The sequence below is a fragment of the Pygoscelis adeliae genome, unplaced genomic scaffold (assembly GCF_000699105.1).
Source record: "Pygoscelis adeliae isolate BGI_AS28 unplaced genomic scaffold, ASM69910v1 Scaffold286, whole genome shotgun sequence".
Taxonomy (NCBI): Eukaryota; Metazoa; Chordata; class Aves; order Sphenisciformes; family Spheniscidae; genus Pygoscelis; species Pygoscelis adeliae.
Genome location: NW_008825076.1, coordinates 5,249,322 through 5,261,138, shown reverse-complemented (window position 1 = coordinate 5,261,138; position 11,817 = coordinate 5,249,322). Strand labels below are relative to the sequence as shown.

General features: G+C 39.8%; 1 protein-coding gene across 2 annotated transcripts; it reads right to left on the bottom strand.

The window, feature by feature from the left end:
* Positions 1-209: 209 nt before the first annotated feature.
* Positions 210-8,421, bottom strand: PCK1 (phosphoenolpyruvate carboxykinase 1 (soluble)). 2 transcript variants are annotated; one of them, XM_009326776.1, is made up of 10 exons: positions 8,325-8,421; positions 7,856-8,119; positions 6,300-6,481; positions 5,487-5,690; positions 4,980-5,167; positions 3,858-4,020; positions 3,503-3,727; positions 3,279-3,410; positions 1,893-1,988; positions 210-1,292 (listed from the first exon to the last, which is right to left on the bottom strand). In XM_009326776.1, exons 2-10 carry the CDS (start codon positions 8,077-8,079, stop codon positions 838-840), a joined length of 1,869 nt encoding a protein of 622 aa, XP_009325051.1. In that variant the 5' UTR covers positions 8,080-8,119; positions 8,325-8,421; the 3' UTR covers positions 210-837. The 2 variants fall into 2 exon arrangements, with proteins under 2 accessions (XP_009325051.1, XP_009325050.1); XM_009326775.1 differs by lacking the exon at positions 8,325-8,421 and having other exon boundaries at positions 7,856-8,123.
* Positions 8,422-11,817: the final 3,396 nt, after the last annotated feature.

Below are 11,817 nucleotides of genomic sequence, written 5' to 3'. Positions count from 1 at the left end.
CTAGTATCATAATTTCTGGATCATTCCTTTGGCTTGAATAAAAGTTACAAAGTCAGTATGTGGCTTAAACTAGTTGGCTTAAGAGTAGCACATCAATGCTGGTCAACATCTAACTTCCACATGTGAATTTCTCTGTGCTGTGGTATTGACAGAAGGCCCAATTTATACGCATGTAGTTTATGAACAGTGAGAATACTGGAAATGAGGTCATATTTTGTATAAACATTTATTTCAACAGTTTAAAGAACAAGCCATTCAAAACATCTGGAAATCACAGGAACATGAGGCATATATAATAGCAATATCTTAAATACGCATTAGAAATACAAAGTCATCTTTCACTGATAAAAGTTACAAATTCATTTTTCAAAAAAATATTCAAGCCATGAAATATGTTTAGGTAATACATATATACAGCATCTCAGTTTCTTTATTCTTTCCTGTAGAGTCTGAGACACTAGTGGTTTGTATGATAGAAACAATGTGCTACACCTTGAAGGCTGGATTGGTTTGGATTGTATATGCAGAACTAGGCAAGTAATTTACACACATCATGGCTATATATGCGTGTCAGTGACAGATCAGGGTTTTGAAGACCATGTGCACATACATTCCCACAGCTGCTCACCTATTCAGAACAACTGATGTAGTTATAAATCATTAGGTCTGGAGTTACTTCTAGAATGCCCTTACCTATATTCTAACTAAACTAAGACCTACTTTTCATTATAACTCCCTGCCATCAGTGTGCTGTTATGCTTCCAGTGGTGATTTGGTAAAATGTGTTTGTCCTGTTTTAGTATGTGTGGATTGATAAATAATTGTGGTTTTGATCAGCTACAACTGTTTTATCCTCATCTCTAAGGCAAGCATTTCTCTTTCTATTTCATAGGGAAGGTCAGCATTAACCTGCACTTCAAAGTATTGTTTGATTTCTTCTACCTCCTTTTCCCAGAACTCTTTGGAGATATCAAACAGTTCGGTCAAGTTGACATCTTCTAAACCCTTCAGGTTCAAAGCAGTGTCAGCAGGGATGTAACCTATGGCAGTTGGCTTGGCAGAGGCTTTCCCTTCAATTCTGTTGAACATCCACTCCAGCACACGGGAATTTTCTCCATAGCCAGGCCACAGGAATTTCCCTTGGCTGTCTTTCCGGAACCAGTTAACATGAAAGATACTTGGTAGCTTTGCAGCTGGACGATGTGCCATGCTGAGCCAGTGGGCCAAGTATTTACCAAAGTTGTAGCCAAAGAAAGGTCTCATGGCAAATGGATCGTGCATAATGATTTTGCCTGTTCAAAACACAAATGGAGAATGTAAGGTAATAAATAGCACATTTATTCTAAAGCACAAAGATTCAGATCCTCCCAGGATTTAGTACCCATGGTCCCTTAACCACCCTTCTGCATCTGAACCAAAGAGCTTTAAGAAACAATACGAGCATTATCCTCGATATACAAAAAAGTACAAATTAAATTAATTTTTGTGATCAGTGGAAATTAATTTCCTAAATCTCATGTCAAGCAGCCTAAATGAAGATCCTCAAGAGCTGGCTTTCATTGTTCACGTATTTATGTTGAGCTCTAGCAGAAGAGAAAATTTAAGTTTATTTATCCCAGACTGTAACAAGAACTCCATATCAAGGCTTCTAGCAAACCCATGCCTGCACCCTGTTCTGTATGCTTGCCACCTAGGGGATTATTTTCCTTAATTTGACTCTTACAGAGAATTTGGCTTTTAATTCCAGTACAAATATTTTCTATTGTAAAAATGCACAGGTTGCAAAATTAGCTGTCAAGACTGAAATGCGAAAGAGCAGGGGAGGAGGACAGAGCAGGCAGTCCAGGGAGGATTGCTTTTAATACAGGTAGGCAGATTAAATTTTGATTTACCTTTGTGCTCAGCAGCTGCTGTTGCTTCAGATCTCATAGCTGCTCCTATAAATACTCCATGCTGCCAGTTAAAGGCCTCATATACGAGAGGCACACCTGTAAAGAACAAAATCACTTCAGTAATTAGAGGTCCAGAAACATTTTTATAACAGGCTTTGCTACCTGAGATACTGCTGAATGTATGTTACATGTATTCTAATTTTTCCTGGTTTTTAATCAGTTCATTTCCGGCCTTTGTATAGCAAAGAAGTTTATATGAATGTTTTCAAAACTGGCTACTGATTACTGAACACATCCATGTTTAGTTGCTCAGTGGGAGATATCTGGGACCTCAGAATCCCCAGCAGATTTTACTGGAAATAGAATCTGGTCCTGTGGTCATGATACTAAGCTCAGGCCTAGCATTACTTCTATTTCTTTTCCAACTTTAGGTGACCTTTAACAGATGAATTTATTTTACTTCCTTTTCTGTAAACTGTCTACAACTCGTTCATTTCTCTAACCATTTCCTATATGAACTAGTTAAACCGCAAGCAAACTGAGACAAGTACAGCAATTTGCTATGTGTCTATGTATTACCCAGGTTAGTGCATCCTGATCTCTCTCCAGCCCTTTAGTATTATTACCTGTCTTGTGTTAACATCTAACAATTCAGACTTTAAATATCAATGGCTGTAAGCGTGTGTGTCAAGGCTAACATAGAGAAGCTAGACTAACATGGTTATTTCCTTGCTTTTGCAGCTGTGAAAGCAAAACCTGTGTCTATGCTCTCCTGGTTGTGGCTGGGATAGAGTTAATTTCCTTCCTAGTAGCTGGTACAGTGCTGTGTTTTGGATTTAGGATGAGAACAATGTTGATAACACACCGATGTTTTAGTTGTTGCTGAGCAGTGCTTACACTAGTCAAGGGCTTTTCAGCTTCCCGTGCTCTACCGACTGAGAAGGCTGGAGGTGCACAAGAAGCTGGGAGGGGGCACAGCCAGGACAGCTGACCCCAACGGGCCAAAGGGATATTCCATACCATGGGACATCATGCTCAGTACAGAAACTGGGGCGGAGGGGCAGTGATTGCTGCTCGGGGACTGGCTGAGTGTTGGTTGGTGGGTGGTGAGCAGTTGCATCACTTGTTTTTCCTGGGTTTTGTTCCTCTCTTTCTCTTTTGTTTTCCTTTTCATTATAATTTGCTGCTGTTGTTATTTTTATTATTAAACTGTTCTTATCTCAACCCACGAGTTTTCTTACTTCTGCCAGTGCAGGGGGAAGGTGAGCAAGCAGCTGTGCAGAGCTTGGTTGCCAACTGGGGTAAAACCAAGACATATGCCCAGTGTGTTTCAACCCTTCTGTGGTCAGCACTTCAGCCTTAATACGTGGCTGCTGCATCTCTTACCAGCAGGCCTGCGGCCTCCAAATATTATCCCTTCAATGGGCACGCCTTCGGGTGATTCCCATGCAGGGTCCATGATGGGGCACTGGCTGGCTGGAGTGCAGAACCGTGAGTTGGGATGAGCACAAGGCTCCCCTGTATGGAATACAATGAAAAGGTCATAATGGCGGAATTAACTTGAATTCAGCAGAGAAAGCCAAGAGAGACTGTGGAGTGGGCCAGGTTACCATTATCTGGGGTCCAATCCTTGTTCTTCCATGAAGTTAGTGTTACTCCTGGTGGTAATGGCTCATCAATGCCTTCCCAATAGACACCACCATCACTGGTTTCTGCTACATTGGTAAAGATGGTGTTCTTGAATATGGTTTTAATAGCATTGGGGTTTGTTTTGACTGAGGTTCCAGGGGCGACACCAAAAAAGCCATTTTCTGGATTGATTGCCCTTAAGTTGCCTGGAAGTTAAATGACAAAATATAAGTAAATCAAACTGTTTTAATTCTATCCAGAATTTTGTAGCATGTCTTGCTGAACCTAAAAGCAACCCATACTGGACTGTAAAACAATCCAATTTCAGTTCCATACCTTGTTCATCAAATTTCATCCAGGCAATATCATCACCCACACACTCAATTTTCCATCCTGGCAGGCTTGGGTTCATCATGGCCAAGTTAGTTTTTCCACATGCGCTAGGGAATGCTGCAGCAAAATACTTCTTATCACCTTCTGGATTGGTAATGCCCAGGATCTATTGAAAAATTAATCAACTGTTAAGCACAGTCCTTTTTTTTTCTTGCACTTTTCATTTTGAAGATTGTCTCCCAGCAAGTGGTAATGATAAAATATTTAATTATGCAAATTTGTTCCTACAGAAGAAACACCACATAATATAGATGACAAATAACTCAAACTATACTTTATTAATCAGAAAGTCTACTCTTCTTGCACTTAGAATATCTGTAAGGAGTTCTTTTAAAAAAAAGTCAGGTATGTATATAATTCAAACATTTATTTTTATTTTGCTGATGAAAGATACACAGACTATACAGCTGTGTTTCTCAGCTGAGACAGAAGAAAACCAGGCAATATTCTTTTGGCTGCACAACTGGATTGAAGTGAAAGCACTTCATGTATGGATACTTCTGCACTTCTCAGAGTCCACAGATATTTTTTCTGAAACTGTTCTCTTATGCACTTCAAAATTCTTTTTTTCAGTGGTATTTTATGGTAGCAGAATGTTTAAATGACAGCAGAAAGTAAAGGCAGGAAGGGTACAAAGCAGAACTCATTTAGAAAAATCTAATATTTGCAGATTTTTGAGTGCATAGACCTCTTGAAAATTGTCTTTCATATTATAAAAACTTGCATTAATCTTTTGCTATTAGACTTGTAGGGGCAATGTGGATGCCCAGTGATGATGTTTAGGCTTTGCTCAAGTACATGGCTCTGCCTACAAGTAGCCACTGTCAGAAGTTCTAAATCTTTCTTGGTTTCTGATTTTACAGGTACTATTTTAAAATGTTTGGTACTTAACCTTGCAAGCAGTTTCCTATTTCTCATAAGCCTGCCATGTGTTAAATTCATATCTAATGTTACAGGACTATCCATATGAGACTAATTTCATTGATAGCAAGATGTGATGTATTTGTGTTGAGCTAATTTAGGGTTTAATGGCTGTTCAAACACACATGATTTAATAGCTCTTACCAGCATGTGCTCAGCTAGCCAGCCCTCCTCTTTGGCGATTCTGCTGGCAATTCTGAGAGCAAAGCATTTTTTCCCCAGTAAGGAGTTTCCTCCGTAACCGCTGCCAAATGAAATGATCTCTCTGCGATCTGGGAGATGGGCAATCAGCGTTAACTCCGGGTTGCACGGCCAGTTGTTGATTAATGGTTCTGCAGAACAGAATGTTGTACTCATGAATGCAGCAGTTTCCATACTGGATCACACTGTTGTTTGATCAGCATTGAGCCTCTGACAGCACCCATACCAGATGCATTAAAGGAAACCCCCTGGTAAGCACTAGGGATAATAAACTTTCCATGAAACCCTCATTGAACTTTAATTCCTTTAATTGAGTTCTGAACCTAGTGCTGTTGCACAAACCACCCTGGTCTTCTATGGTCAGTGTCTCCCACATGCTGAGAACATGCAGTCAGCTCTAAAACATGCCCCTGGGAATTTCCAGGGGTGACAGTTTTTAAAGTCTCTTACCTTTTAGCGGTAGAGGACATCCAACCGAGTGAAGGCATTTTACAAACTCCCCGTTGCTCAGGGATTTCAATGCAGCTGTTCCCATCCGTGTCATGATCCTCATGCTGGCCACTACGTATGGTGAATCTGTCAGCTCAATCCCAATCTTGGACAAAGGAGACCCAATAGGCCCCATGCTGAAGGGGATGACATACATTGTACGTCCTGGAAAACAGGGAGCAGCCAGATGTGGCAAAGAGCGAAACAAAACTTCTGAAATAATCTTTAATAACATGGAGGTTGTTTCTCACTCCTTTAAAAGCTGTTTGTCTTGTGGGTGTTTCTGATGATGTTTAAAGAGCTGTAGCTTTGTTTGTCTAATTGTGTAGCAAAAAAACTTATCTTAAATGCTGAAAGCAGCTGTTCAGACAAATTATCTAGCCAGTAGTAAAGGTGGGTGGAGGCCAAGTTCTCTGCTGGTATAAATCGCTGAACCTGAAACTAATGCTGGGGATGGGGGTCCTCCATTTTCACCTGAATTCCTATCTGCTGCTTAGTTGCTGTGTGACTTCCTGAAAAAAATCACCCAAATTTTCCTACCTTACTTTGCCCCTCTTTATGAAGAGAAGAATGCTGGAAAGAGACTGAGCACTACCCTTGCACTGGCATTTGGTTTGATGGTAAAGATCTGGATGAAACCAACAAAGTGAATAATATCAGGGGTGTAAACCTAAACCTTCAGCTAAAATCTTTCTTTAAAGATTACAGTAACTAGTAGCAGTAGTGTCTCTGTAATCCTAGAAGTTCAAAGTCAACTGTTCTTTTCTTGCCTACCTTGCATGCAGCCTGGGAACCTGGTATTGAAGGCTTTCTCAAAATCTTCTTCAGACATCCAGCGACCCAGCTGGCTAGTTCCAGTTTTAGGGATCGGAGTGGTATCTCTCTGTTCCTGAGTGATGATGACTGTTTTGCTCTCAATTCTTGCCACATCTCTTGGATCAGTGAGAGCCAACCAGCTGCATTTCACCAAAAATCAGGAAAACAGACTTTAATTACCAATATAACACTCTTCACCCTCCTATGAGACTGGTTTAGCACAAAAGGATACAATGCTTTATAAGGCCAAAACTACAGTGACAGAGCCAGTATAACAGACAATCTCAAAAATCAGTCAGATACATTCTCTCATGCAAATTGTTGCAAGACTTTCCAGTACGAATAACAAATTATATGGCCTAGGAAATTCTGGTTACATGTTAATAGTACTTTGCCTCTTATCTCAGTCTTATTCTCTGTTGCTAACTTCCAGGGAAAAGTTAATCTCATTTAATTGCCATTCTCATCAGTGTGAAGTTGTTTTGCATGGGGACCACAAAATCATGCCTCAAGCAAAGTGGATGCCAAGCAAGTACTTTAAGTGTTGGTATAAGTGCCTGTGGGATCAGAATCCAGCTTAGTGGTTTGGCATAGTCCTTTAAGTTAGAGGCATCACAAAAGAAATACTGAGTATAAGCATGATTGTAAAAAATGAAGGAGTTTATTAAAGGGGATTCTTTTTCCCCTCTAAAGAATTTTTGCCATCTATTTACAGTAGGGAGGATTGTTTTACATTTTCACCTCTGTGCATAGAAATTTTCCATGAGTATAAAAATGTTCTAGTTGGGCTGTCATAACCATCATCACTACAGCTAAGCATATAATTAACAATGAATAATTTATCTGGTGAATCTTGCCCTTTTCTCTCCCAAATAGTCTGCAAACAGATTGCCAAATTCCTGCACTTAGTTATTCAAAAGTCTTTGCAGATTTCTTCCATGAAGATCTCTTGGTCGGCACGTAATTCCTGAGTATGTACTTGTTGTTAATTTTCTCCTTTCATGTTGGATTAGTTGGGAGAGATGATGAAATATTTGAAAAAAGTATTTGCTGAATACATTACAGTCAAAGCTCATCGGCATGATATGAATAATGCCTATATACTGAATAATATTTGAACACCCACAGAGCTATTTGAATGCCACAAAAAAGTATTTGATGAATAAACTAATGGACTAAAATAGTAGAATTCTTCAAAAGATGTATTTGCTAAATAATATTTAGCCATTGCTAATGATTAGTTACATAAGTCTTATGACATTATTTCAGTTCCCTGATGTAACTAATCAATAGAGGCAATGTACAGTTGATAGTCCAATTGAATAATATGCTTTATGTTAATTTTTAGAGGAAAAAGTTTACTTTCCCTGAGTATTTCATCTATGTAAGCTACAGTGCCAAAACATTCATGGAAAGTAAATACTGAAGGGTTATAAGCAGTTTTAAAAGTAAACAGGATAGAAAATGCATACTGCAATTCTGAGTTGATACTTGACTTCCTTCAGGCTACTCACCAGTTCTCATACTTGCTCAGCTTCTTGATCATGCCGTGTTCTACCATGATGTCCAGAATTTTTTTGTTTTCTTCTTCTGAGCCATCACAGATATGAATGCTCTCAGGCTGGCACAGCTTGGCATTACTTTCAATGAAATGCCTCGCTTCTGGAGGCAGGCTCTGCAAATCCCCCTGGACAACCTTGGGCATGACGTTTACCTCGGCTTTCAACTGGGGGGGCATTATTGAACCTGTAGTGGATCTTGTTGATTGCTTTGAAATACTGATCACAACCTAAAACCAAATATATTGGGTGTGTTAGCATACTATGACATTCTAATCAGTGTCAATAAGCCTTCCTAACAACGTGTAACACAAAGGTAGAATTTGTAATAGACTTGATCATGTACTTCTGCTTTAAAATCAATATAGAGAACTTGGAGTACTGGTAATTTCAAGTTGGAAAAAATAGAGGCTGTTCTACTTACTGTCTTTATAAGATTGAGTCGGATGTCAGAGAGGATTCTGCTGTCCCTTTCAGTTGATCCTGTTTCACTTGCTTTGTAGTACTCTTGCGATCACTGCTTTCCAAGGAAGCATCCTCCTTCCTTAAATATTCTTCATGGTAGTGTCCATCCCACTAGGTGAGGTGAGGGAGGCTTGTCCTTTACGTCACCACTGGATGTGTCTTGGGACAGTGCCACTGACATTGTCATCATGCAGAGTTGTCAACAAAGCAGCCCTGACGAGGTAATCATTTAACAGGTTTGATTAATGAATGCTGAAAGCGGTGATTCTTAGCCCCTGGGTTTGCTGTTTTGAAGCAGTTACAAAATTTAGCAGTTTAACGAAATTTTGATTCAATTTGGCTTTAAAACCAAAAGCGTTGTAACTTCTCCGTGTGTGGGAAAGGTTGAGTACAAAGAGTATCTAGAACCAGGAACACGGGGGTCGTCCAGGCAAAGCGCAGTTGGCACATCTGGTAGGCAGATGCTCGCTAGTTGGCTGTGAAGTGGAGGCTCGTCCAAGGTGTGTTTACTCACCTTGGGAACATTGCCTGATCCGGGGATAAAGTCCAACAGCGAGCACTGACAGGCCTGAATAACACTACATATGCCTGCCTTGGAGGCCTTATTTTTGTCCATGCAATTCTAAAAAAACCAAGCAATGTAAATCTAAATGTTGGGTTTCCTTCAGTGCAGGAGAGAAAGTTTTTGATTATGGCTTGCTTTAGCCTCTTGCAAACTGAACAATTGTTTTCTATTGCTACAAGCTCAGAAGAGGCAGATTAGCAACTTGCTCAGTAATTAACCCCCTCCTTCAAATGTTATGACCCACACAGGACTCCCAGTAAAATAAAACATAAAATATTAACCCATCTTTAAATTAGTACTCAAAGAAAAGGCACAAAACTGCTCAGGAATGTGGCTGCACACTTTGTTCTATGTGTGAAGTGCACTGTATGCATATGTACATATACAGATGTGTACATATCGGTATCTGTTGTGGCAGTATATGATACCACCAGCCACTACTACTCTTACAATTCTGAGGGTGAGAGTGTGACCTTAGACATTTTGAGGTATTCCCTCTAACTGTTCCTGCCTGTCTGTCTTTCAGCTCTTTACCTTCCCCTACTCCATTTTAGACCATCATGCCCATAAAGAAAGGCTGATCTTCACATCCATTTGTCCATGCAGTTTGGGTGTGTGAAGACTGAAGTATTTCAGACAAATAAAACTGTAGAAATAACACTGCTGCCATTTCATCTCTCTCTGCTTGCACCCAGTCCCAACAAAGCATCTGGAGCCTGGATAAGGCGATGCTTTCATGCCAACCTGTCACTCTTTATATTGATGGGGCTTCCACCATGCATGTAAAATATTGTCAATGGTAGTTTGCACAACAGGAAATCTAGGAATCCCAGCTAAGTTTCAGGGAGTTCTTTAAAGCAACAAAATTGATGTGAGTATGCTATATAAAGGATGTTCATAATCTGTTACCCGCTCAGGTTCGTGCAGTCAATGAGGTGTTTCCAGCAAGGCTTTTGCCGAGGCAGCCAGCAGTGATTTGCAAGCCCTGAACAGCCAGGTCTGGTAGAGCAGCACGGATCAGGATTGCAGCTCGCCTTCCTGCCCTGCAAATCTAAAATACCACAGAGCTGAATCTCACACTGCAGGAACGCTTCCCCTGGGACTGTATCCTCTATCTGTCCTGCAAAGCTTTTTATTATATTTTGTAAATGTGAAGGGAAGAAAATAGTGGAGTAAGAGGGGCTGTCCTTGATGCGCTGCAAGGCCAAACATTCCTGAAAAGGAAAACAAAAATCTGGTAGGATAAGAGGTGCTAAAGATTGCTCCAGATGGGGCTCTGCTGTAAGCAAAGGTAAAATCAAAGACAATTTAATAATGACAGTGGTGGTGGTTGTCTTTGGAGTCCACATACTGTGTTGCTGGTGGAGCGAATCAGAAATATTTCGCCAACTGTTTTCCTTTTAAAACATATCATTAAGTACTTCATTAAAATAAAATGGACCATAATCTTCAGTAATACTAAGCAGACCCCTTTTTCAGTGAAGTACAAAAATACTGAGTCCTTCCTGCTGGCCAGATAAGTCTTTATACATAGAAATAACAACTGAGAGTAAAACAGTAATGCTTCAGTTGTCAGAAAAAAGACAGTGGACCAGAAAATGATCATACTGCAGCACAAGTCAAGTCAGAATAAAAGCTTAAAATTGACAGTGTAAGACAGCAGGATTAGTCCTAGTGTCTCTTCAGTTTTGAGCGGAGGAAAATATCCCCAAACCCGGAGCATTAGTTTCTGCCAATTAAATTATAGTCAGGCAGGTGTTGTGCAAATTTTCTCACACTGCAATCCTAACCTCCCACAATCTTGCTATACAAACTGTGGGCTTCTCTTGAGAAGACACTAAATATGCCAAATTGGTGGCACTGTGTTATGAACATATGTCCATTAAAAATCACATTAAGGATTCCAAATGTTTTTCATTTGTGATGGCAGCAGGGCTTGAGTGCAGATGTCCACTGGGAATTCTAGACACTTAAGCATCAAATTACTTGTATTTAGGTAACACCTCCCCATCAGAGGATCTCAAAGCATATCACAAACACACAGTAAGCCTAAGCCCATATATAAAACATGCATAGTATTTGGTGCAACGAAATAACTGGAGCATATGCAAATCAGGGCCAAGATTTTTTTCAAGAATCTTCTCATTTAGAGATTCAGCTTTTAGATACCCAACAGAAGGCATTAAAGGTTTAATCTGAAGACACTGAATTCTCATAACTCCCAGTGGCTCCCACAAAAAAACCCCAGAAGTAGCATCTCCAATGGCTCCAGTTACAGTGGTCTTGAGGTGTTCACCCAATACCAGTGTGTATTGCTGTTTGCCATGTATGCATCTGCCTTCTGGATTCAGTGAGCTGGGAGATCTCGCTAGTAAGAAACATGGGAGGTGGTATGGGAGCAATGTAAGGTCTTTTTAAAAAAAAAAAATTGTCTTGAATGTAAAGTTTATTTTCCATTTAAATGAGAAATCTTTTTTAGTAGTAACTATATTATAATACTCATCTAATAGCTGATACAATTTCTTTGGATTGAACTTTTTTTGGCACCTTTTCTCTGTGCTTCTTGACACTTGAATGTGATGCTCATCAGGTGTCTTCTTGGAAGCTGTCAAATTATTTAAATGAGTGTAAATCTGACATTTCAAGATGATAGTGTTCAACAAGTGCCTTGAAAGGAGTGTTTTCAGGATGTTTGCTTTGATGGACACTATTCAGGCTGTTCAAAATAGAGGTTTTGAGGCACTTTGACTTTTACGGACTTACTGGAACTCAGTGCAATAAATGTAAAGGTTCTTAGATGCTCAGAAAAAGTGTCATAAGAAAGCTTAACTCATCACTACAAACTAAGGTGCAACAAAGAACGCTCAATGAGATCTGAAAGTTGTTA